This window comes from Cervus elaphus, chromosome 8, assembly GCF_910594005.1.
Source record: "Cervus elaphus chromosome 8, mCerEla1.1, whole genome shotgun sequence".
NCBI lineage: Eukaryota > Metazoa > Chordata > Mammalia > Artiodactyla > Cervidae > Cervus > Cervus elaphus.
This window is the reverse complement of record NC_057822.1, coordinates 13,008,995-13,034,487: the sequence shown is the minus strand read 5'-3', so window position 1 is coordinate 13,034,487 and position 25,493 is coordinate 13,008,995. Positions and strand designations below refer to the sequence as shown.

Below are 25,493 nucleotides of genomic sequence, written 5' to 3'. Positions count from 1 at the left end.
TTGTGTTCCTCCCAGGAGCCCATAGACCTGCCATTCAGAGATGGAGCTGAAAGAGCTGTTTCACGGGCCCAGCTGTGGCCCCGGCCAAGAGGGCTTTGTACCCTGTCCATCGGGAGAGGGGCGGTGGTGGGCGAGGAGACTCCAGCTCACGTTCTGCTCGTCCACCTTCAGGAGGGGAGTGGTGGGGGACACTCGCCATCAGTCACCATCGCCCACCCCTGTCTGACCTTTGCTGGTTAACATGGAAATGGACCCAGTTCTTCACCAGTTCCTTCTTTTAATTCCTTTCTTCATTTGCTCACCAGAGATCTGTGATAGGCCTGGGGAGTTCACTGGTGATGAGACAGATAAGACCCCTGCAGTCAGGGAGCTGACATCCTCTGGAGCAGGGTGGGGGTGGCGGTGGGGGAGCAGGTCCTATATTCATAACACAATTTTGGGAAGTGATATGGGCCACAGGGACCATGCCCTGCGGCATCTCAGGAGGAGAGTAGCAAACTTACAAGTTGCAGAGAGACAAGAAGTCAGCTTCAGCTGATTGGAGGAGGTTGTGAATTGTGCAAAAGTGAAACTAAAATGAAAAGTCAGAAGGATTTAAGTTCTTTGTTCCCTAAAATAGGGGCAAAGGGGAATGAGACCTGATTTCTAAGCTTGGCTCTAAACAGGCTGGGTGGCTTCACTCAAGTCAAGAACCTCTCTGCGCCTGTTTCCTCATCTGACAAATGGGCTAACAGAGTTGGGCCTGCTGACCTCACAAGTTTGCTGGGGGACAAAAGACATAGAGTGACATAGTGAGTGAGTGTGCCACATCACATGCACAGGGGACTGTTACCTTCATGATTCCTGAAGGTTGTGACAACGTTGCTTGGGTCAGCTGTGCCTGGCAATCACTTTTTAAAAAATATCCCTACATTTCCTTTTATGGAGGTGTAATTTATATACAGTGAAATCACAGGTTGTAGGTATTGGTAGTTATACCTCCCCAAAGATGATAATCCTTCAGCCCTAGAATCTCCACTTTCATCCTCTCACTGAATCCTCACATGGTTCCAGTGAGGCCGGCAAGCCAAGAACCACCATTCCCTTGTCATCTTGCATGGCAACAAGCTGAGGCTCAGAGAGGCTAAGTCACCAGCCCCAAGTTACACAGTCGGTGAGCAGCAGAAGTGAATCTGAACCTGGGTCTCTCACATGGTCAAGCCCATGCTCTCTCTATCTCATCAACTACTAGATCTGCAGATGACACCACCCTTATGGCAGAAAGCGAAGAGGAACTAAAGAGCCTCTTGATGAAAGTCAAAGAGGAGAACGAAAAAGCTGGCTTAAAACTCAACACTCAAAAAACTAAGATCAGGGCATCCGGTCCCATCACTTCATGGCAAATGGAAGGGGAAATAATGGAAACAGTGACAGACTTTACTTTCTTGGGCTCCAAAATCACTGCAGATGGTTACTGCAGTAATGAAATTGAAAGACGCTTGCTCCTTGGAAGAAAAGCTATGACAAACCTATACAGCATATTAAAAAGCAGAGATATTACTTTACAGACAGTAGTCATGTATGGATGTGAGAGTTGGACCATAAAGAAAGCTGAGCGCCAAAGAATTGATGCTTTTGAGCTGTGGTGTTGAAGAAGGCTTTTGAGAGTCCCTTGGACTGCAAGGAGATCAAACCAGTCAATCCTAAAAGAAATCAGTCCTGAATATTCATTGGAAGGACTGATGCTGAAGCTGAAACTCCAATACTTTGTCTACCTGATGCGAAGAACTGACTGCTTAGAAAAGACCGTGATGCTGGGAAAGATTGAAGGCAGGAGGAGAAGCGGATGACAGAGGATGAGATGGTTGGATGGCATCACAGGCTCAATGGACATGAGTTTGAGCACACTCTGGGAGTTGGTGATGGACATGGAGGCCTGGCATGCTGCAGACTATGGGATCCCAAAGAGTCAGGCATGACTGAGTGACTGAACTGAACTGGACCTAGATGCAATGATGGGGACCCTTCCTGGTTATATTTCTTTATTTATAAGCCTTTAGTTTTGCCTTATCTGTGCAGACCCTGGACTGGGCCCGGATGCACAGATGAATCAACCAGACACTTATCCACACACGGGTGAGATGGACAAGGTACAGAAGCACAGGCAAGGGGTCCTAACCCAGGAAGGCAGGGAGAGAGATGGGCAGGGAGAAGGCCCCTCCACCAAGCTTCCCCCATGCAAGCAGGGTGCCTGAGAGCTCTGGCCTGTGGTCCTTTTCTGGCACTGACACTCACCTGCACTTAAGACAAGATACTTCAAAACTCTGGTTTTCACTTCCTCAGCTGGGAAGTGGGGGTAATAGGATTGGTTGCCTCCAAGGGTTGTCCAGAGAATTCGATGAGATGGTTCATAGAAGACTGCTTGCCCTGGGAGGTGGGCACCATTAGCATGCCCACCTTTCAGAGGAGGCACAGAGAGGTGAAGCAACCTGCCCATAGTCACAAGGCAAGTAGAGAGCACACCCGGGTCATCTGGCTCCTGCCTCTGTGCTCTCAGCCATCTTCCTACTGCCCTGCTCCTAGCGTGCTGTGCTCAGTCGTCTCTGACTCTCTGCGACCCCGTGAACTGTAGCCCACCAGGCTCCTCTGTCCATGGGGATTCTCCAGGCAAGAAGACTGGAGTGGGCTGCCCTGCCCTTTCTAAGGCATCTACCCAACCCAGGAATTGAACCCAGGTCTCCTGCATTGCAAATGGATTCTTTACTGTCTGAGCCACCACAGAAGCCTGCCCCGCTCCTACAAAGGGCTTATGTGCATGTTCGCTCCGATATGACTCTGAAAGATTGTTAGGCAGAGAGTGATCAGGAGGAGGGGACATCATGGGCAAATGGTCCTGCGTGGGCAAAGGCTTGAGGAGCACTCAGATCCAGGCGCGGCTGGAGGGCAGGGTGTGTGTGGAGAGGCAGCGGACAGGACAGCCAAGGCTGGAGATGGGAAACTGGGGCTGGAGTTGTAGGTGGGAGAAGAGCATTGGTGTGGGATGAGGGCGCCAGGCAGGGCTGGGGTGCGAGGCTGTTGGACTCAGGTTTACCTGGGCTCAGTCTGACAGCTTCGGGCCAGCGCAGGCTCCGGGCCCTGGAGGAGCCACCCTCCACCCACCTGATGTTTCCTGGATTCCAGCTGCAGCTTCTGCAGGCAAAGGAGCCCTTGTGGTCGGAGGGGCCTCTGGAGCCCAGGCGGGGCGACTCCCTCCCTCCCTCCCTGGCACACACACCTCCATTCAGCCTGGGTCCGTCCTCCAAGGGGGCTGACCCCACGTTAGTGGGGGGCCCGCCTGACTGGGAGGCTGGACCAGCAGGCAGAGAGGTTGATAAGGCCTGGCCCCCACTGGCCCTCGCGACTTTGCTGCTACTGCCCGCGTGCCAGAACCATGAGTGCGCTCAGCGGCCCCCGCCTGGTGCTCTGCGGCCTGCTGCTGCTGCTGTTCCAGGCCCCATGCGCCCCTGGCCTCGCTCCCCTGTCCAGAGGTGAGGGGGTCCCATGTGAGGTGGGGGATACCGGGCACTGAGACAGAGGCCAAACGGGATCCAGGATGGAGGTTGGCGGGGGGGAGGCACGGGTGCCCCACAGAGCTGACCCAGGAGCAGACAGAGATGGTGACAAACACAAGGACCAGGGTGGGATGACCCTGTCTGTTCTGTGCCGAGGGGGCACGAGACAGCTTCTCTGAGCCTGTCTCTGGGCTTCGCAGCTCCCAGTCTGTCCTCAGGGACCACGCATCCTGCAGGGACCTTGGTCTTCTGCGTCACCAAGGGTGCAGCCTGCTGACACCTAGGGCTGCAACCAGGCCCAGGGCTGAGCTCACGACTCTCTGATGACTGCAGATCTGGGGGTGGGGGGTGGGGCGGGGTGGTGGGCAAGATGACATTCCCCCTTCCACCAGCCCTTCCAGCATATTATGGGCTGGGCTCTCCATGAGCTGTACCACTCTGAGTTTCAGCTGTGGGGATAGAGCCCTAGGATGCCAAGCTCCTCCTGTGCAGATGGGGAAACTGAGGCCAGAGAGGGGAGAACCTGTCTAAGACCACACAGTGAGCAAGAAACCCTCAGAGCCTCATGACTCCCGGTCCACTGTCCCATGGTGTGGCCAATGCCCTCTCCATCTCTGGGCCTCAGTTTACACATTTGTAGCCTCAGCTAGTGGGGACCAGGAAGCCAAGCTGCAAGGTGATCTCTGAGGTCTCTTGAGGACCTCTGATGTCTGGGCCTGGGGCACCGTGGCTGGGAGATAGGACTGTCCACATACCTTGTCTTTCTTGACTCTTCCTGCACCCCTGCTTGGGAGCAGCCCAGATTAAGTGTGGGACAGAGTGCAGACTTCTGTACTGGCTGCAGGGCCAGGCCAGTGATAACATCAAACATTAAGCCTATCCTCCCCTCCAGGCAGATGAGAAAAGTGAAGCTTCAAAGCTGCAATGATCTGCCCAAGGCCACAGAATGGCCGAGCTGGGATTCGGAATCCCTCTACTCGCTTGGGCTCTGTGTCCCTCTCAGCACGTGGTGCTGCCTCCCAGGCCGTCTGGAAAGACATAGCTCCTTTGGGGTGTGTCTTGGGGGCCCACTTGGTCAGACTGCCACGGTGGCCACGGGGAACTCCTGCTGTTTTTCCAGTTCTTAGATACTAGCCAGCAGGCTCTGCGGGATTGAGGCAAACTGGGTGACTTTGCTGATTCTCTTTGATGCTCAGATGAAAGAGCCCACATTGATGGGTGCTGCATTAGCTTTCAAGGCTGTGCCCGCCGAAGGGCTGACTCTCAGTTCCCTCCTGCCCAGGCAGGGCAAAGAGAATCCCTTGCTTACACTCTGGGCTGAAAGCTGAGATGTGAAGGCTATCTTCTCCTTTGCTGCCTCTGAGAACCTGGCATGCCCAGCCCTGAGCTGGCACCTTACACATATTTTTGCTTGTCCTCAAAGGATTCTGTAAGGAAGGGATCGCCTGCCCATATCACAGATAGGAAACTGAGGCTCAGAGAGGTGAAGGTGCCATTTAAACCTCTGTCTTTCCTATGGGCTGAGCTGGGGGCCTCTGGCACGTTGCTGGCCTGAGTATCCCCATGCTGACAGTAGGACCCAGCCAGGCTGATTCATGTCTGGTCTACTCTGCCTGAGGCCTCAGGTCTGGACCTAAGGAGCCTCTGGTGCTCTGTTCCTTTGTCTTGAGTAACTTTGCTCCATCCTCCTGACCTTTGCCCCCTGCCAGGGCACCTCTGCCGGACCCGGCCAACTGACCTGGTGTTCGTCGTCGACAGCTCACGCAGCGTGCGGCCCGTGGAGTTTGAGAAGGTGAAGGTGTTCCTGTCCCAGGTCATCGAGTCGCTGGACGTGGGGCCCAATGCCACCCGCGTGGGCCTGGTCAACTACGCCAGCTCCGTGAAGCAGGAGTTCCCGCTGCGGGCCCACAGCTCCAAGGCCGAGCTGCTGCAGGCCGTGCGCCGCATCCAGCCGCTGTCCACGGGCACCATGACGGGTCTGGCCATCCACTTCGCCATCACCAAGGCCTTAAGCGATGCAGAGGGCGGTCGCCCCAGGTCCCCCGACATCAGCAAGGTAGGGGCTCACAGGAGCGTGGCAGCCTGCGGCAATGAAGAGATACAGCTAGGTTTTCAGAGGCAGGAGCCTCGGCCTCTGGAGGGGAGGAGACTGTACAAGGCTGCTCCCCAGGGGGCCCAGGGTAAGGATACTAAAAATAGTGCTGCCCCTTCTGGCTTCTTATCAAGAATCATCTCAGGGGGTCTCACCACACCCCCTTTATCCAGATAAAGAAACATGGGCTCTGGAAAGTGAGCTGTATTTCTAACCCAGGCCCATCAGGTCACCAAGACAGGGGGTTGGGCACCTGGGCCAGGGGGGGAGACTCAGGAATCAGAAGCAGACTCAGGAATCAGAAGCAGACTCAGGTCAGAAGCAGAAAAGCAGCCAAGGGGGCGGGACGCTGAGTCCCAGGCTCCTACAGAGCAGTGAGGAGGACCCGACTTAGGGCTGGCTGGGCAGGGGGTGGGTAAGGGCTAGCCTTAGCACAAGGGTCTCTTCCTGTGGCCCTTTCCCAGATACAGCACACAGGGGACTTGTGGGAGGGGAAGTGTTTTCCTCCTAGGGAAGTTAGTGTCTTGGGGAAAGGAGGGAGAAAAGACAGCATCTTCATTCCGTGGGCATCTATATGGGTACCGCCTCCCAGGGATTCAAGCGCAGACGGGCAGAAGAGGAAAAACTGCCATTCTATAGCTTCTGCCTCCCTCTGGTGGCCAAAAGGTAGAACTGCACCGTGTTGAGTACAGAGGTTTGGCCCTGCCCTGGCAAGCCCCCCAGGCTGACGGAGGAGAGGTGGCTCTGCCCTCAGAGGTCACAGAGCTGTCTGATGGAGGAGGAGACACCCAGAAGCCCTAGTCAGATGGAAGAGCACCTTAGCCAGGCCTCTCACTCAGAGGAAACCTTTCTCCTCTTCCACTATCCTGATATTGGTGGTGGTGGCAGTCATATCCACCTGCCACCGAATAGCTGTGTGACTTGGGCTTGCCACTCCGCCCCTCCGGGTCAATCTCCTCTTATGTCAACCGTCCTGGGGTGTTGGGGGGGTTGCTATTGGAGGACAAAGTGGTCCACCCAGCGTGGGGAGGGAGGCCAGGTCCTCGCACGTCCCTCCTCTGCGTTGCAGGTGGTCATCGTGGTGACGGACGGGAGGCCCCAGGATAGCGTGCGGGATGTGTCTGCGCGGGCCCGGGCCAGTGGCATCGAGCTGTTCGCCATCGGAGTGGGCCGCGTGGACAAGGCCACGCTGCAGCAGATCGCCAGCGAGCCGCAGGACGAGCACGTCGACTACGTGGAGAGCTACAGCGTCATCGAGAAGCTGTCCAAGAAGTTCCAGGAGGCCTTCTGCTGTGCGCGGGCGGGGGGGGCAGGCGATGGACCAGGCTGGGGGTGGTGCTGGGGGACGTGAGACTGCAGAGAGGCGGTCGGGTGCCTGGGCGGGGCCAGGGCAGGGGCGGGGCTGAGAGTGGACACTTGGGGCGGAGCCTGGGAAGGCGGTGGCCTATACGGGGCGGGGACTGAGATTGAGACCACATTGGGGGCGGGGCCAGGGCCTTATCTGGGCTGATCCCCACCCAGTCAGAGGTTGAGGGACTTGGGGAGGAGGTGACTCTCAAAAGAGCTTTTTTTTCTTTTTTTTTGGAGATAGAGTCCTGGCAGGGAACACAGGCCTAAAAAAGCCTGTGCTATTTGGCTGCGGGGTGTGTATGTGTGTGTGTGGTGGTGGTGCGGGGGTGGTCGTTGGGGTGCCAGAGTCTTCTGCGATGTGGGAAGGTCTGAGGGGGCCTGGGCATTGGGGTGGAGAAAGTTCAGAACCTTTTGCGGGGTGGAGGCGGGCAGTGCAAGGATTCTTCTCCACGTGTAAAACAGGTCTCGGAAGAGCCTGAATCTAACTGTGAGAATTCTAGGCCATAATGCACAGTACCACAAATCCGGTATTTCACAAATATTTGTTGAGAGTCTTCTGTGTGCTGTGTTCACTGCTGCATGTTTTGTTCTAGTCATTTGGAATACAACAGAGAACAAAAGGGATTTAGACCCTGCCCTTGTGGCCTATATCATTTCAGCAGGAAGCTTTAATTTATTATCAGCAATGTCACTGTCCTCCAGGGATGTCAGCCCAGCTGCAGTGATTCTGGCCTGGGTTGAGGGTCTGGAACCCCACCCAGGTGAGGGCTTGAGTGTCCCTGAGCATATGAGGGGTCATCCTGGCTGAGACACCCAAGGCCCAGTGACTGTGTGATTCTGTCTCCTCTCATCCCTGCAGTGGTGTCAGACCTGTGTGCCACGGGTGATCATGACTGTGAGCAGGTGTGTATCAGCTCCCCGGGCTCCTACACCTGTGCCTGCCGCGAGGGCTTCACCCTGAACAGTGATGGCAAGACATGCAATGGTCAGTGGGCCGGACACAGGCAGCCTGGGGAGGGTGGCGGGGGTGGGGGATGGGGCCTTGGCCAGTCCCCAGGAAGCCCACCCGAGCCTCCCTGCTCCTTACTTCTGGACCAATCTGCAATAGATGTCTTCTATGGACTTGCAGACACAGAGAGGGAAGGAGAGCGTGGGATGAACTGAGAGAGTAGTGTTGACGTATAGGCACTCCCATGTGTAAAGCAGATAGCTAGTGGGAAGCTTCTGTGGCTTCCCAGGTGGCTCAGTGGTAAAGAATCTGCCTGCCAATACAGGCACTGCAGGAGACACAGCTCGGATCCCTGGGTGGGGAAGATCCCCTGGAGGGGGAAATGGCAACCCCCTTCAGTATTCTATCCAGGATAATCACACAGACAGAGGAGCCTGGTGGACTGCCCAGTCCCTGGGGTCATTAAAAGTTGGACACGACTGAGTGACTGAGCAGGCAGGCAGGGCAAGGTGCCGTGGAGCACAGGGAGGTCAGCTCAGTGCCCTTGATGCCTCGAGGGGTGGGATGGCGGGTGGGTGGGGGGGAGGCTCAAGAGGCTCGTGTGTACATGTAGCTGATTCAGGCTGTTGTACAGCAGAAACTAACACGACGTTGTAAAGCAATCATCCTCCAGTTTAAAAGGAACAGATGCCATCTAGAGCTTGGTGTTTGCAGTTCCCTTCCCACTGTCCCTCTTTCTGCCACCGTGGATGTTGGGTTTAGTGTGGTGGATGGAGTTATATAGTCTTGATGCCACTACTTCTGAGCTGTGTGATTTAACAGCATTTAGAGATTCAAGTTTCAATGCTGTAAAAGGGGACCAGGAGCTTAGGCTCCCCAGAGGGAGTTTTGAGGCCCAAATGGGACGATCTTCTGAACAGCTCTTGGGTGTGGTGGATACCCAGCCAGCGGCTGGGATGAATGACCGTGTCCTTAAGCTTCACCTCCCTGCCTTCCTCCCCTCTCCAGTCTGCAACGGTGGCGGGGGCAGTTCGGCCACTGACCTGGTCTTCCTCATTGATGGGTCCAAGAGTGTACGGCCGGAGAACTTTGAGCTGGTGAAGAAGTTCATCAACCAGATTGTGGACACGCTGGATGTATCGGACAAGTTGGCCCAGGTGGGGCTGGTGCAGTACTCAAGCTCCGTACGCCAGGAGTTCCCGCTGGGCCGCTTCCACACCAAGAAGGACATCAAGGCAGCCGTGCGGAACATGTCCTACATGGAGAAGGGCACCATGACCGGGGCGGCCCTCAAGTACCTCATCGACAATTCCTTCACTGTGTCCAGTGGGGCTAGGCCTGGTGCCCAGAAGGTGGGCATTGTCTTCACTGATGGCCGGAGCCAGGACTACATTAATGATGCTGCCAAGAAAGCCAAGGACCTTGGTAGGTGCTGCTGGGACCCTGAACACCACCACTGGCCAGGGCTACACACGGAATAGCTCAGTTTCAGTTTAGCTTAGTGTCTGTTCTGATGAGTGCCCTAAACCCAGGTTCCATATAAATGAGGTTTGTCCAACCCTTTCTTATACTGATGAGAAAACTGAAGCCCCAGAAGAGTAAGTGGCTTGTTCTGATGGTCTTTTGGTAAGTGAGGCTTGGAATTTTTCCAGTTGAATATTCCCAGGAGCACACCATCTGTTGGCAGGCAACCCCACTTTGGGACAAGCCTGTCTCAACTTTATCACCTATTAAATGAAAATAATAGCAACCAGTAGATGCATATTATAAGGGTTACATGAGATTACAAAGTTCTCAGTACAAGGAGTCAGTACAAGTCTGATGTATGGTAGCATCTCAGTAAATGTTGATTTCTTCATTGTCTTTGTCCCAGGCATTGTGCCTGCAATGCCAGCATCTGCCACCAGGAGGTGACTGGTTTTGAGTGCCTGGGCATTCCCCAGATTTAGCCATGGTTGCCTGTCCCCATGTGAAAGTGAAGTGAAGTGAAAGTCACTCAGTCGTGTTCGTTCTTTGCAACCCTATAGACTATACAGGCCAGAATGCTGGAGAGGGTAGCTTTTCCCTTCTCCAGGGGATCTTCCCAACCCAGGGATCGAACCCAGGTCTCCTGCATTGCAGACAGATTATCAGCTGAGCCACAAAGGAAGCCCAAGAATACTGGAGTGGGTAGCCTATCCCTTCTCCAGAGGATCTTCCTGACCTAGGAATTTAACCGGGGTTCCCTGCATTGCAGGCAGATTCCTTACCAACTGGGCTATCAAGAAAGCTGCCTGTCCCCATGGCCACCATTATTCACTTTGTTCCTCTTGGTAGGCTTTAAAATGTTTGCTGTGGGTGTGGGCAATGCCGTGGAGGATGAGCTGAGGGAAATCGCCTCGGAGCCTGTGGCAGAGCACTATTTCTACACAGCTGACTTCAAGACCATCAACCAGATTGGCAAGAAGTTGCAGAATAGGATCTGTGTGGGTGAGTGAGACCAGAAAGGGCACTGGTGGGAGGAGCAGGTGGGGCTCTGACGATACGTGTGTGTGTGTGTGTGTGTGTGTGTGTGTTTGTGTAACCATCCTGGACTAGATATGGGTGGGGAAAACAGGAGCTGGGATAGCATCATGAGTTGGCAGAATTGGGAGGAGGGCTGACCAATCTGACTTTTCAGTTTAGTCGCTCAGTCATGTCCAACTCTGTGACCCCATGGACTGCATGCCAGACTTCCCTGTCCTTTACCATCTCCTGGAGTTTGCTCAAACTCATGTCCATTGAGTCGGTGATGCCATCCAACCATCTCATCCTCTGTCATCCCCTTCTCCTCCTGCCTTCAATCTTTCCCAGCATCAGGGTCTTTTCCAATGAGCCAGTTCTTCACATCAAGTGGACAAAATATTGCAGCTTCAGCTTTAGCATCAGTCCTTCCAATGAATATTCAGGACTGATTTCCTTTAAGGTTGACTGGTTTGATCTCCTTGCAGTCCAAGGGACTCTCAAGAGTTTTCTCTAACACCACAGTTCAAAAGCATCAATTCTTCGGTGCTCAGCTTTCTTTATAGTCCAACTCTCACATCCATACATGACTGGAATGTATACATGACTGGAAAAACCATAGTTTTGACTAGATGGACCTTTGTCAGCAAAATAATGTCTCTGCTTTTTAATATGCTGTCTAGGTTGGTCATAGTTTTTCTTCCAAGGAGCAAGCATCTTTTAATTTCATGGCTGCAGTCACCATCTGCAGGGATTTTGGAGCCCAAGAAAATAAAGTCTGTCACTGTTTCCATTCTTTCCCCATCTATTTGCCATGAAGTGATGGAAATGGATGCCATGATCTTCGTTTTTTGAATGTCGAGTTTTAAGCCAGCCTTTTCACTCTCCTTTTCTCCTCTGTCTGATTTTTTACAACCAGCAAACGTGTACCGAATGCTCTTCCACAAGTGGCACTGTTCTCAGTGCTCTCCAAATGTGAAATCGTTTAACCCTACTTGGTAGGAATATTGTTATCCCCATTTTAGAGACAGGAAAACCAAGGCCATAGGGGTGGAACAACTCAGTAACTGGAGGAGCCAGGATTTGAACCCTGCTTCCTCTCCTGGTTCCCAGTGGTAAAGAGTGTAGATTCCCCAGTCAGACAGGCCTGGGTTTGCATGTTTGCTTTGACACTAACTAGCTGCTGGCTCTGGGCAAGTTGTTTTCCTTCTCAAGTTCTTCATTTGTAAAACGGGATTAATGACTTCAGACCCAAAGAGTTGGGGTGAGGAGTCACCAGGATGACGTCGGGGCCCCTGACTCACAGCGTCCTGCACATCGTAGGGGACCAGCGTTGGGGAGGCTGTTTTGGAGTTCTTTATCAGGGTTTTGAGGAGTCAGGAAGACATTCAGGGATCGCCCCCTCCGTCACTCCTGGGAGCTCTGTCTCAAGACCTCTACATGTCTCTGCCTTCTTGCATGTCCCAGGTCCCACACTCCCCAAGGCAGTCCAGTTCTGGCCCCGAGCAGTGACTACCTGTCTCCCTGGCAAGCAGTCACTCACCATCTCCTTTCCCTTTCCCCACTTTCTGCCCACCCCAGAGGAAGACCCGTGTGCCTGCGAGTCCATCGTGAAATTCCAGACCAAAGTAGAGGGGCTGCTGCAGGCCCTGACCCGGAAGCATATCCTTTCCCAGAAGCTTCTGCGAGGAGGGGGAGAGGTCAGGAGGGCCCTCTGGGCGGGGGGAGGAGAGCCCTGCCCCTTGTGTGGTGGGGTCGGGCAGGCTCCTGCTGAAGACGGGCTGGATCCTGGCCCGGGAGGCTGGCCCTGGCTTTGGTACTGACAGAGGAGAGGCAGAAACCAAGAGCTAGAAGCTGGGCACACACAGAGTCCTGGATACAGTCAGAAAAGCATGGTGCCTGCGGACTCCGCTTTCTCAGGTGCTGGGTGACCTGCCTACCCACCAGACTCCTCTCAGATGGGGCCGCACCCCGCACAGCTCCCCGGGCTCAGGCAGGACTCGGCGGGTACCCAGCAGGCCTAAACCTGCACCTGGGCAGGGCTGGGCTTTCCAGACCCACCGTAACTGCCGGCTCGTTTTTGGAAAGCACCATCCCGAGGGCCGTGGATGGGTAAGTTTTGACACTGGTGAGAGCACCCGCTATGGGGAGGGATGAGAGAAAGTCCTGGAAGCGGGGCCCTGAATGCAGGTGCCACCCTGTCCCTGCCCTGCTCCGGTCAGCCCTCACCTCTCCTTAACTCCCAGTCCACTGGAAGCTGTGAGTAAGCGGCTGGCCATCCTGGAGAACAGAATCGTCTAAGGCCGCCTGTCCCCAGCGCAGCGCACGGAGCCCTGCGTGTGTCCCCTGGAGCCCGAGTTTAGTCTAGCTTTGCCAGTTCAGCGAGGGGGGTTTGGGAAGGGTGGGGCCCCAGGACGGGACTGGGCTTCTTCCTCTTTCACCCTTTGAGCCTGGGGGGAATGTGTGTTTGAGTGTGTGTGCTGGGAGAGTACGCCTGTTTGGGAGTGTGTGTGTGTGTGTGTGTGTGTGTGTGTGTGTACGCCCAAGGGTAGGCATGTGACTAGGAACATGAGTGAGGAACATGACTAGGAACACGGGGTGAGTGTGGGAGGAACTGCGTTTGCATTTTTTTTTAATCAAAAGCTTAATATATTCCTGTTTTTTTTCAGTTCACTCTTTCTTGACTGCGAGTGCTGTGAATTTCTTTTCTGGTTTCTCTATTCCCTTTTGAAAAACCATTAAATGTGATTTAACGTAAGCACTGAATGAGGCTGGCGGCCGTGTGGTCATCTGGGGGGCAGGAGGAAGGACTGTGGGGGTGGCAGGTGATGAGTTTGCTTGCAGAACTCAGCAATGGTGGTAGCAGGGAAGATGGCCACTGCTCCCAAACCCGCGCATGTCTGTCCTGACTTTTCAATTACCGATTCATTGATGAGATCTCTGTTCATCCTCCCAGCAACCTTACCCAGAACAGACTTGCGTCATCCCCACTTTACAGATGGGAAACCTGAGTGTCTGAATGATGAGATGACTTGCTCATTGGAGAGACAGGGCTCTTGAATCTGGGACTTTGAGACATCAAGAGATAAAGGCATCAGACAAGAAGGGCCGTGGCACCAGAGAGGACCATCCATCCATCCATCCATTCATTCATCCATCCATCATTCATTCAGGCAACACACAAAGAGCCTGTGCCCTGTGTCGGTGGTGGGGAGATGGTGGGGCAGTGGGGAGATGGTGGGGCGGTGGGGAGATGGTGGCCTGTGGGAAAGACACAGTCTTGTCTCTTCCATTGGACAGGGTGCCCTGTTAGCCAGCTGAGAGGTTTAGATTGTACCAGGAGATCCTGGGATGAGTGAATGAGTGCATGTGTGTGAGGCTGGTGAGGAGCAGGTGATGAGCCTGGGCTGACCCTCTGCCCTCTGCCCGGCACCACACCCTCACTAGGAGTTCTCCCTCTTGCTTCCTGGTCAGCAGCCTCAGCCCCATGCCCAACACAGACAGTTGCAGCCTCCACCTCAGGGACAGTACCAAGAAGGTCTTTGACCACCATGTCCCCCTGACCCTGTCACAGGTGCCTCAGGAGTCTCAAACCTGTACCTCCCCTGGGGGAACTTGGAACCCATTCTTGTTTAATGGAACACCTTTAGCATAAGTACTAGATTCATACTTGAGAGCTTGTAAAAGGCTTTTATAAGAAGCTCAGACCATCCTGAAAGATCTTCCTTAGAAGGAAGATCAAGGAGGTAGAACTAACACTACCAGCAACACCCACGAACTAACCTGTGTGTTGGTAAAACAGCACAGCCTCCTAAGAGCAATGTAAAAGTCACCCGATCTTGCACAGCTTTCACCCAGCCCTTTTTTTGTGCCAGTCTCTGGACAAGCATTTTTTTCTGCTGTCTGAAAAGGCTCCTTGTCTTAACCTCTGTGGCGATTGCTCAGTCCACACTTCCTGCCTCCTGAGATTATCCCCACAACCCACCCCCAGCATGTCCATAGGGGCGGGGCAGCAGGGTCATGTGGATACAGGATAACCTTGCCTCCTGGGCTCAGCTAATTGGTCAAAGGGGATCACGTGACTCAAGTTGGGCCAATTGCTGCCTCTCTTCTGGGAATTTGGAAGTGTGGACCCTAGTTACCTGGCAGCTGCTGCCGGAGCTGGGAGGTCTCTCTTCTTCCAGGTGTGCTGAATGGCTGAGATTGGTGGTTGCCATCATCAGGAGGGAGAAAAGTAGCATTTGCTGGGTTGCTGATGGCCTTCTAGTCTAAGGCTGTTTCAGTGACCTGCTACTGTAAAACAGACCACCCCAAAGTCAACAAGCCACCTTAGTGGCTTGAAACAACCACCTGTTATTGTGTGATTCTGTGATTGACCAGGCTCAGTTGGGTGGTTCTTCTGCCCCACTGGGTGTGGGCTGCAGCTGCAGTGATGAGTCCCCACCAGGCTGAAACATATAGTGAGGCCCACTCACATGACTGCTGCCTCGGTGGAGACAGTTGTCAGACTGGGTCCCTATCTTTGTCTCTGTCTGTCTCTCCATGTAGTCTCAGGGCCTTACTTTCTCCATGTGGGCTCTTCAGCAGGGAAACTGGACTTCTTACATGGCAGCTCAGGGCTTCCAGAAGTTTCTGAGGCCCAAAGTGGCCCTGTCTGAGTTCTACCACATCTTGTTGGCCAAAGTAGTTATAGGCTAGCTCAAGTTCAAGGGCGGAGAGATAAACTTCACCTCTCCTCTATGCGGGGGGAGAGTGACAAGGAATTTATGGCCATCTTTAATCTACCACCTGGGGTCATTCACTGGCCCCCTCCTTGGGCCTGGCTACACTCCCTGTCTGGTCATATATGAGATACCCAGTCAACCTCAGCGAAGATAAACATGGTTGCATGGTCTGTTTCATGCAACACAAAAGCCCTGACTTGGCTGTCTCCTCACCTGTATCTCCCCCATAACCCATGTGAGGCCTTGGTCTTCTGGTTCTCAGCTTTCAATTCTGGGAAGTGACTGGAGCATCCTGGCTTCTAGCTCCTCAGCGGCCTGCCAACTTGGCGGAGCCTTTCACCTGAGTCCCACAGGCTACAAGCGTGGAAGAAAACTACTTGCTTTGCCTCATGGTGGGGTTGCAGGATGTGACTAAGGAAAAAATAGGAGGCATGCAGTATGGTGCCCACCCACACTTTGCATCCAGAGTGGAGCTGGCACCACTGATGCCATCTGGGGGTGGTTTCCTGGCCTCAGGAACACACCCACACCTGTCAGCTCCTCAACACCTCCCTTGCTCCCATCTGGCATTGCTGTCCCTCGAGATGCTGTGGCCACTTGGCCTCCAGAGGCTGTGCCACTCGCTGGGAGGCCACCCCAGAGGGTGTGCTGTGGCTCCCTGCAAGCGTTCTGCTCCTCAGCAGGGAGCTTGGCCCCTCTGTGTTATGCTAGCAGGTGCCCATACCCTGGCCCAGCAGGAAGCCAAGGAGAGGACAGCCTTCCCTCTGCTGTGAGCGACAGCCTGAGTGCCAAGGCTCAGGAGGCCAGGCAGGGAGGGGTGCCAGCCTGGGGGCCTCTGGGAACAGTGGCCACTCCATCACACAGTCAGTTGGCAAACGCTTGTACTGCACCAATGCCAGGCCCTTGTCTGGGTGCTAGAGAGAGAACAAAATAGACCGAGGTCCCTATGTTCATGGGTGACATTCCAGTCACACTTATTTCTGCCTATGTGAACATGCACAAGTCACCCTGTCTCCCTGCGGGCATTATTTCTTCATCTGTTAGATGGAGAGATGATCCAGAAACATGGAATAAATGAGGAGAAATCTCCAAAGAAGCCGGTGGTGTGCACTTAAAGACCAAAAGCTGCCAACACTTCCTTGATGAAATCAAAGGAACAAAGATAGCAAAGTAGCCAGGGGGAACCTCTCTGGCCTGACAGAGACCAAGCATTGGGCCCCGAGGTTCCAGGAAATGTCCCACAGGGAGGTGATGGCAGGTGGTTGTCTTTGGAGTCATACATCCCTGGTGTGAGTCCCCTGCAACCCCTTTGCCTTGAACAAACTCCTACTTTCTCTGATGTTGGCTTCCTCAACAGTAAGCAGGGCAACAGCACGAGTCTCCCAGTGGTCATCACTTAAGCAGACAGAGGGCTTGCTATGGGTGTGGCCAGCCCTGCAGGGATCCCTGGAGGAGGCAGCAGAGGGGGATTTGAGGGGAGTAGGAGGGCTGGACCTGCAGGGGAAATCTGGAAAGTGAGGTGTGTAGGGCGGGAGAGAGGAGCTGAAAAGCAACATGTTGTGGGGGAGGCGTGGAGGGCTGGGGGGAGGAAGGGAGCCGTGAGTCAGGCTGTGGGGTTCCAGGGACAGTTCCGGTCTGATTGCTCCCTCCTTCCTTCGACATTTACTAAGCATCCCCAAAGGCCAAAGGGCTTCCCAGATGGCTCAGTGGAAAAGAATCCACCTGCCGATGCAAGGAGACACAGGAGACGTGGGTTTGATCCCTGGGTCAGGAAGATCCCCTGGAGGAGGAAGTGGCAACCCACTCTAGTATTCTTGCCTAGAGACTCCTATGGACAGAGGAATCTGGCAGGCTACAGTCCATGGGGTTGCAAAGAGTCTGACACGGCTGAGCGACTAACACCTTCTTTCTTTACTTCTGGTCAACAGACCCTTTTCTTTAGTAATTAAAGCAGATGTATAATGCTTGTTTGATAAGCCAGAATGACTTCCTCAGACCTCGATATGTGAAAGTTTCTTTGATCAAGGGTGTGCCACAGGGGCTCATAACGGAGGGTCCAGTCAAGTCATGCAAGGGTGGGGAAGTGTTCTGGAAGACGTGGACTTGAGCATGGATCTGAAGGTGGTTTAAGAAGAAGGTGAAAGGGGTGGTGGAGAAGAGCATGTCAAGAAGAGGGAGCGGCACGTGCAAGGGCCCTGAGGCAGAAAGGTATGTGGTCCTCCAAGGGTCTGGATGCAGCTCTACCTGGGGGTGGGGGGACAGTCAGGAGCAGGGATGGAGCCCAGGACCAGACTGGGCAAGGGCTCCATCTGTGGTGGGATGCAAAGGCATGGAAGGGTTTTAAGCAAGGGGGTGAAGGGACCAGATTTCCCAATTATCAGTAGGACTCCTGTTTCTCTTACAAAGCTTCAGATGGAGTGTGAGGTGGGCTGTGAAGAGGCCTCAGCTGGGATGGGCATGGACCAGACATCCATGTCGCATCCCCAAGCTGGGGCAGGTGCAGGCAGCTGACCTGCCTCTCAGGGTGAGGCAGTGAGACCCGGGCTGGTTCAAACACTTAACTTGTGGGGAGAGTTGAGAAACTGCTTCTGAAGATGGTGCTAGAGGCCCCGATGAATCTGTGCAGTGACCCTTGGAGGCAGCATGACTGTGTTCCATGTGATGGGACTTGTCCCAGTCAGTGGAAGAGCTGATTCCTTGGTTTATCTGACGCTAAGGCTTTTCTCAAGAACAATCCCTGAACTCTGCTGATTGTGATAATAGATGTCAAGCCCGGGGCACACAGTAGGTGCCTGGCAGACCCCAGTGACCTCCCCCTGCTCCCAACCCAGGCAGTCAGCAGGCTCACAGTCTGGCAGAAAGTGGATCTGGTCGTGGAGGAGCCTGAGGCTGGACCTTGGAGGGCAGAGGGGCCAGGGTTGGACCCCAAAGGTGGGGACTGGTGGGGGCCAGGCAGGGAGTAAGGGCCTCCTCAACAGACTGGGGTTGGAGAAGGTGCCAGCCATGGAGAATCCTCAGAACCCAGTGCCAGGGAGGGTCCCCAGAACGAAGGCTGGGGGATGCCACAGCTCAGAGGCTAGACCCAGTGGGCCTGATGCTGCTGTTATGGTCAGACTTGGCTTTGGCCCCAATCCAGGCTGAGCTGAGGTGGCTTGGGGATCTGGAGCCTCAGGGTTTTCTATGAAAGCAACGAATGGAGAAGGGTACATGCCCAGGATATGGCGATTATGCTGGGGTGGGGAAGGGGGACAAATTCCTGTTTCCAACATTCCTGCCTGAGGAAGTTCCATGCCAGGAGGGAGAGTAAGACACAGCTAGCAGGAGAAGCAGTGAGTTCAAAGACTGGAAGGCTGGTCCACAGGCACCGTGGGGGCAGAACAGGGTGTTAGAGCTTCTGGTGGCAAGTGACAGAAACTCTACAGCAAGCAACTTAAGCCCGAGAAGGGAGTCGGTGGGTTCCGGCGGCTGAAGGTGCTGCAGGGGGTGGGATGGGGTGGGGTGGGGTGGGGTGGGGTGGGGTTGGGGGGCGGGTGCAGGGATCAGCAATGTTGTCAAGCCTCGGATTCTCTCTACTTTTGACTCTGGTCTCCACCACCATGGCCTCAGGCCCCGGCATGGCCTCTCCTGGAGACAGCCCATCAGCTCTGCACTGACCCTCTGCCAGCTCCAAGTATGTGGCCATTCCTATAGTTCAGACCCCTTGGGTCTGACTGGGTCCTCCGCTCACTCTTGAACCATCATTGTGGCCAGGGGGAGACAAGGCTGTGACTGGCCAGGCTTGGGGCTCTGCCTTTCCCTGGTGATGGGTGAGTTGGCTGCAAGGATTCTCTAGGTCCAGAAACCTGAGCTTCCGAGGTGGTGCTAGTGGTGAAGAATCCGCCTGCCAATGCAGGAGATGTAAGAGATGCAGGTTCGATTCCTGGGTGGGGAAGATTCCCCCTGGAAGAGGAAAGGGCAACCCACTCTTAGAATTCTTGCCTGGAGAATTCCATGGACAGAGGAGCCTGGAGGGCTACAGTCCGTAGGGTTGGAAAGAGTCAGACATGACTGAAGCGACTTAGTGGTTCTTCAAGGAGGAGGGGTTGTGAGATACAGGGGCCTGGAGCAGGGCAGGCAGAACTAATGAATAGTCCCAGCTAGTGTGGGCAGGGACGCATGGAACCCCTGCTGGAACAGCTCCGGTGGATCACATCATTCTTCCCTGCATGGGGGGAATGGGGGTGGGGTGGGGAGTGAGCTCATAAAGGACCACGTCTCAGGCTCCAAGGAAGGCAGGGGCTGGCATCCTGGGATCTTTCAAATCCAAACTCTTGCTGCTTGCTCATCTCAATTCTGCCACAGCTATTCCAGGTCCCCTTGCCATTCCGCCCTTTTCTGTGTAATTCCCCCCATCTCTCTGCTTTCAGTTTGATTAACAGAAGGTTATAAACAAGTCCCAGAAAGAAGAAAAACCAGCATCTCCCCAGGGCAGCTGCAGTTTTTTGGCAGACGGCAAGTTACTCTGTAACTGATATTTTTGTTTTTTGTTTTTTTGATTTTTGTATAGATAAACCAAGCTAAACTAATTATTTTTTTTTCTTTCTTTCTTTCCTCAGGTTGTGGCTGACAATAGGAGTCTCTTGGCCCCCCAGTGAATTGGTTACCAGGTTTCAATAAGGGGTTTGTCTTTGTAATTACAGTTCATTAATGGATTTACAAGGGAGGGAAGATGGCAAAGTCCGTTAAGGGGATTGTTTTGCATTTCTCCTCTTTTAATTACACGATTTTCTCCTGAACCAATGCGCTGTGAAAAATGGTAGAGGGTGGGGAAGTCCCAACACCCCATCTGTTCCAGATACAAATGCAGTTAATATGGGAGGAGCCAGGAGATGCTCAGAGCCTCCTGCTTTGTGAGTGTGCTACCTCCCCTCTCCCAGCGGCTTTGTGGTGGGGGAGGGGAGGAGAGGAGAAGGGGAGGGGTAGAGAGGGGAAAGGGAGGGGGCTCAGCCACCGTCAGGCTATGTTGGCCTGGGGAGGGGACGGCTCTGGTGGGGGCACAGCAGCCTTTGCATATTTAGGATCAGAATCAGATTTAGATCACTCACTGAATTACCTTTTTTGGATCAGCCATTAGGTGCTTTGAAATATAGACTCAATTTCTAATTCAAACTTCTTAGTGCCCTTTTAAAATAATCCTTTTCCGCGAATGGGGAAACCAAGGTTGCCTCTCTGTTTGGGGTTCAGACTCACTAGGATGAAAGGAAGTTCTAGTCCTTCCTCCACAGGTTGGGACCATAGCAGCTTAACTGGCTTTCCTGTCTTGATCTTCAGTCCATTCTGCACACTGATATCAAAGTGATGGTCCTACACGGAGCATCTGATCAGCCACACATACACCCTTGCTCAAGAACCTTCTCAGGCTCCCTATTATCTTGGAGATAAAATTCTTAGTAGTTGAGCATTCTAGGTGCTGTACGGTCTGGCTGTTGTTCAGACTCGTTGGACTATTTCCTACTGTACCCACTCAGCCTCTGCTGATACTTGGGTGACCTAGTTTCCCCAGTTGTGAAACGGACCCCTGACACTGGGCAAGAACATCTCAAGGATGACTTTGGACCTTGGAGCTAAGTGATTGTACTGGGGCTGGAATTGCAGACCTGGGGCTGCTATGGTGGAAGCTGGCCACAGGATGGCACCATCAGCCCAGGAATGGGGTTCCGCGCGCCTTCCTGTGAGCTGGGGCAGTTCCTTCACTCTTCACACTCAGTAGCACCTACTCTAATCCCTTTAAACTGCCCCTCCCTCCCGCACACAGGGCCAGGAGGGCAGACTGTGGGTCTAAGTCTCAGAGGTGGGTTTATCTTCCCATTCTTATTGCTCGCTCTGAGCCCTGAGAAGGGCCTGGGCTGGAGTCACCTCCTTCTCGTAGGGCCTGTCCAGGGGGCTTTGCTGAACTAGGGGTGGCAGCTCAGTCCTGAATGTTGGGGCAGGGTGGGGGCTAAGCAGGAGGCCCCCCAGGAGACATCTTCCTGTTCCCCCACCCTCTGTTGTTGCGGTGGGCAGTGGTCAAGTCTTCTGTCCCTAAATCAGGGCATGTGTTCTCAAGCCAAAAATAACTGCAGCCCGGGGAAGGGGCTATTAGAGACCCTGGGGCAGAGGTGACTGGGGGCCCCAGGGCACCTCACAATCAGGTCCCAGTGCTGTCCCTCCTGGGCTGCGTGTCTTTGGGTTCCTGTGAGCCTCAGTTTTCCCGCCTAGGAAGTGGGGAGAATGAGTCCCTGCCGGTGGGGGTGTGAGGACTGAAAGGAGACAGGGTGTGAGTGCCCAGTGTGGGGCGAGGGGCCCGAGGAGCTCAGGACAGAAGCTGCATCTTCGTTTGGGTCCAGGACCCCTGTCTCAGTCACAGGTCTTCCAGGACCCCCGTCTCAGTCACAGGTCTTCCAGGAGCCCCGTCTAAGTCACAGGTCTCCCCCGAGGGCCTCAAGGAGGAAGCGCATCTCCTCACATCTACAGCAGTCCTTTCCTGGGACTTCCCTGGTGGTCCCGTGGTTAAGATCTGCACTCCCAGTGCAGAGGGCATGGGTTCAGTCCCTGGTCGGGGACTAAGATCCCACATAGCAAAAAAGAAAAAAAGAAATGGTCCTTTCCTCCTGCATGAAAATCTGCTAACAGGCCAGGGTACAGCCCTCCCACGTCCCCCCAGGTCCCAGGGCCTGAAGTGGATCCTTTCTGTGTCTCCCGCCTCCTTGTAAGGTGTGAGTGGCTGCCCGGGCTCAGTGATGGGGCAAGGGGGCCCTGCAGGGGGACGGTCTAGAGGGTGGCCACCCTGCCTGTGCTCAGAACCCGTGTGACCATGGCCGGTCCTCCACCGCCCCGAGCTTCATTGTACCCATGGTATCGCGGGCTGCCCCAGGCGCACACAAGGCACGTCTTCCCTGGGAACTGACCTTGGAACCCGGGCACCGTCACAGCTACAGCCCCTCCGTCCTTCCTAACGTACTCACCTGAGGGCCTGTGACTGTGCAGTCACGGCCCAGAGGAGCACCGCTCTGCCTCTTGGGGCAGAGTTGCTCCAAGTTGCTCCTGAGAATCCTGTGTGTTGAGTGAATGTGGGAAAGAATGAAGGCATCCGGGCCACACAGCGCATATCTGCTCCCGTGGTTCCCCTAGCCTTTTAGTGATAATAATAAAACATAATTTATAAACTGCAATTTATGGTATATTAATTTGTGGCTCAGCTGGTCAAGAATCTGCCTTCAATGGGAGGTCTCTTTAGTGGGAGACCTGGGTTTGATCCCTGGGTTGGGAAGACCCCCTGGAGAAGGGAAAGGCTACCAACTCCAGTATTCTGGCCTGGAGAATTCCATGGACTGTATAGTCTATGGGGTTGCAGAGAGTCGGAGATGACTGAGCGACTTTCACTTCACTTCACAATGTATATAGTGTAACTACATACTTATATATAACACATTAAGACATAAATTAAAATAAATAAGTCATATAATTATGCAAATTATATATATATATATATATATATAAATAATATGACTCAATTTATATGAGTTTGAGCAAACTCCAGGAGTTAGTGAAGGACAAGGAAACCTGGCATGCTGCAGTCCATAGGGCTGCAAAGAGTTGGCCAAGACAGAGTGAGTGAGCAACAATGACAAAAATATAATAATTATGTCAATAATATAAATATATAAACAAACATACAATAATATACTTACAGTATAATAGTAATTATACATATAACTCTATGAATAGCTAACATTATCTATGCTTACTGTGGGCTATGCTATGCTTTGTTGCTCAGTCATGCTGGACTCTTTGCGACCCCAAGAACTGTAGCCCGCTAGTCTCCTTATCCGTGAGGAGTCTCTAGGCAAGAATACTGGAGCGGGTTGCCAGGCCCTCCTCCAGGGGATCTTCCCAACCCAGGGATCAAACCCAGGTCTCCTGCATTGCAGGCAGATTCTTTACCATCTGAGCCAGCAGGGAAGCCCTTCTATGGGCTAAGCCTTGTCCTAAGAGTGCTAACCTTGTTTATTTCTTACAACCACTTAGGGAAGTACAATTATCCTCATTGTACAGGTTGGGTAAAGCGAGGCTCAGAGACCAGAAGGGACCTCCAGAGACACGTAGAGGCTCTGGGACTTGAACTCGGCCTGTCTACCCCACTTGATCCCAGAGTCTTCCTTCCTCCAGGAGGAAACCCCTTCCTAGACTGGGATCCTGGTTCCACCGATTCCACCTCTGGACCCCCGTCCGGCTTGATCACATCCCCTCTACTGTGTTGGCTGGAACAGACTCCCCTCCCAGTCCTGCAGCCTTCCCTCCCACTCGGGGCCTCTCTGCCTGTCACCTCCCTCCCCTCCGCACCCCGTGCTGCTTGGGTGTGTGACCACAGTGGGAAGGCTTTCCCCTCCTCTTGGTATCAAATTTTCCCTTGCAGTTTCCTGCTTTCATTCCTGGCAGGAGTCCTTGGCCTGTGGACAGCAATCCCTCCCCGCCTCTCTCCTGTGTTTGGTGCAGAGCCAGGAAATCTGTCCCAAGCCTGGGGCTTCCTCCAGGGGCCAGGACTAGTAGGGAGTGGACGTGGTGAGCACTCCCATAGGCATCCCACTGGGGCCATCACAACCTTTTGGTCCCTTCCCCCAGGGTCCCCCCTCACATGGCTGGTGGTCAACAGGCCCATCTCCAGCTGCCCTGGTTCCCTTTGGCCAAGGCCCAGCCTGGGGCAGCAGATGAGGGTGAGGCCTCCCCAGGAGGAAGAACTGCCGCTGTCCTGGGCTGGGCTGGGCTGGGAGCGGCCAGACTGGCTTCACTGCTCAAGTGCCACCTCCTCTCCCTCCTCTCTTCTCCACCAGCAGCCTATATTTTACAAGTCATGTATTTATTTTAATGAGTATCAGAAAAAAACCTCACAAGCAATTAATGCATTAAACCTTGATTTCATGGATGTTATTGCTTGTGGTGAGGTAAATTGGAAAAGGGAGGCCATTTCAAGTCAAAGGGTCAGACTGAATCAAAGTCAGTATTGTGCAGGTAGAAGTGTGGGCGGCAACCCCCAGGAGGGTCAGAGAAGCTGCTGAAGCTCGGGAGACACGGAGGAGGCCCATGAGATCTGGCTCTGCCGGTGGCGGGATGGGGGTATCTTGGGCAGCTCGCTGCTCCTCGCGAGCCTCAGTTTCCTCCTCTGTCACGTGGGGAGGAGCCGTAGCAGCCCGAGGAGCTGTGGAGGGATGAAACCCGGTGAGGCGGGCGGGGGGCTGGCTTGGACCTCATCACCCAGTCATTGCTCGGAGCTGCGGCAGCAGCATGTGGTGGTATTATTGGTAGTATTAGCATCACTGTGCAAACCTCAGGAGCTTATTCTGGGTGCCGTGACCCATGGCTTTCAGCCGGGAAGGATCCTCAGCACAGTTTCATGTGAGCAGCCCCTGCCAGGGGCGCCCTGCTCATGTTCACAGCTCTGGGCCAGGCAGGCTGGGTGTCTGTCCAGTTCGGCCACTCACGGGGCTGCTTGGAGCCACCATATCCTTAACTGTGGCCTTAGACCAAGAGACCCACCTCATAGGGTCATGGCTGTGAAGAGCAGTGAAAAGGGCTGGCCAGGTCTCCAGAACTGTAGGGCTTCACCCTGTGTGATTTTGTCTTCTCTTGGGGTGAAGATCTGCTGGTTGGGCAGGGAAAGTTTGGCACAATCTGGGGGGTTCTGAACCAGCTCTGAGTGTTAGGATGTGTTGTCCTTGACATGCTCGTCTGTCCACCCATCCATCATCCATTCAGCCTCTATCCATCCTTCATTCTCGTCTCATTTATCCATTCATCTATCATCCACCATCCATCCATCCATCCACCCATCCATTCCAATGAGTGATGGTGGGGGCAGTGGTGCTATGCCAGGGCGTTGGGATGTTATCCTGGGCAATCGCTACGCAGGGTGTGAGGAGGGGAGGAACCCGGGCAGATTTGGGTCTGAAGGTCCCTCTGGCCACTGTGTGGCTGTGGACAGGGCTGAGAGTGGGAAGAGGCCAGACAGGCTGCAGGCTAGAGGAGCTCCTGGAGGAACCAGTGTGGAGGTCGGAGTGGACAGGTGCACTGTCATAGAGGCTGCATGGGGACTGTGCTGGGCTCAGGAGTGTGTGTGTGTGTGTGTGTGTGTGTGTGTGTGCTGGGGGGGGTGGTTCACAACCATTGTGGACCAGTGGTTTAACAAGTTGGGCTGTTAGGGGAAAGAGACGGATACAGCTGATGGGGACGCGGAGTTCAGGTTTGTTAGTTACAAGGTGAGAGACAAATACAAGCAAATATGAATCGGGTGTGAAGGGAAGGGGGCCACAGAGCTAGAGAGAAATAAATACAGACAGATAGATGATAGATAA

At 54.0% G+C, this 25,493-nt stretch overlaps 1 protein-coding gene across 3 annotated transcripts; it reads left to right on the top strand.

The window, feature by feature from the left end:
* Positions 1-3,296: 3,296 nt before the first annotated feature.
* MATN1 (matrilin 1) lies at positions 3,297-25,275 on the top strand. 3 transcript variants are annotated; one of them, XM_043909510.1, is made up of 9 exons: positions 3,297-3,506; positions 5,240-5,586; positions 6,692-6,914; positions 7,832-7,957; positions 8,930-9,346; positions 10,238-10,390; positions 11,984-12,102; positions 12,323-12,514; positions 13,072-13,168. In XM_043909510.1, the coding sequence occupies exons 1-9, from the start codon at positions 3,410-3,412 to the stop codon at positions 13,084-13,086; spliced, it is 1,689 nt and encodes a 562-aa protein (XP_043765445.1). In that variant the 5' UTR covers positions 3,297-3,409; the 3' UTR covers positions 13,087-13,168. The 3 variants fall into 3 exon arrangements, 2 of the variants coding, with proteins under 2 accessions (XP_043765445.1, XP_043765446.1); XR_006342345.1 differs by lacking the exons at positions 12,323-12,514; positions 13,072-13,168 and adding exons at positions 12,654-12,938; positions 25,248-25,275 and having other exon boundaries at positions 3,303-3,506; positions 11,984-12,064; XM_043909511.1 differs by lacking the exon at positions 12,323-12,514 and having other exon boundaries at positions 3,303-3,506; positions 11,984-12,064; positions 12,654-13,168.
* Positions 25,276-25,493: the final 218 nt, after the last annotated feature.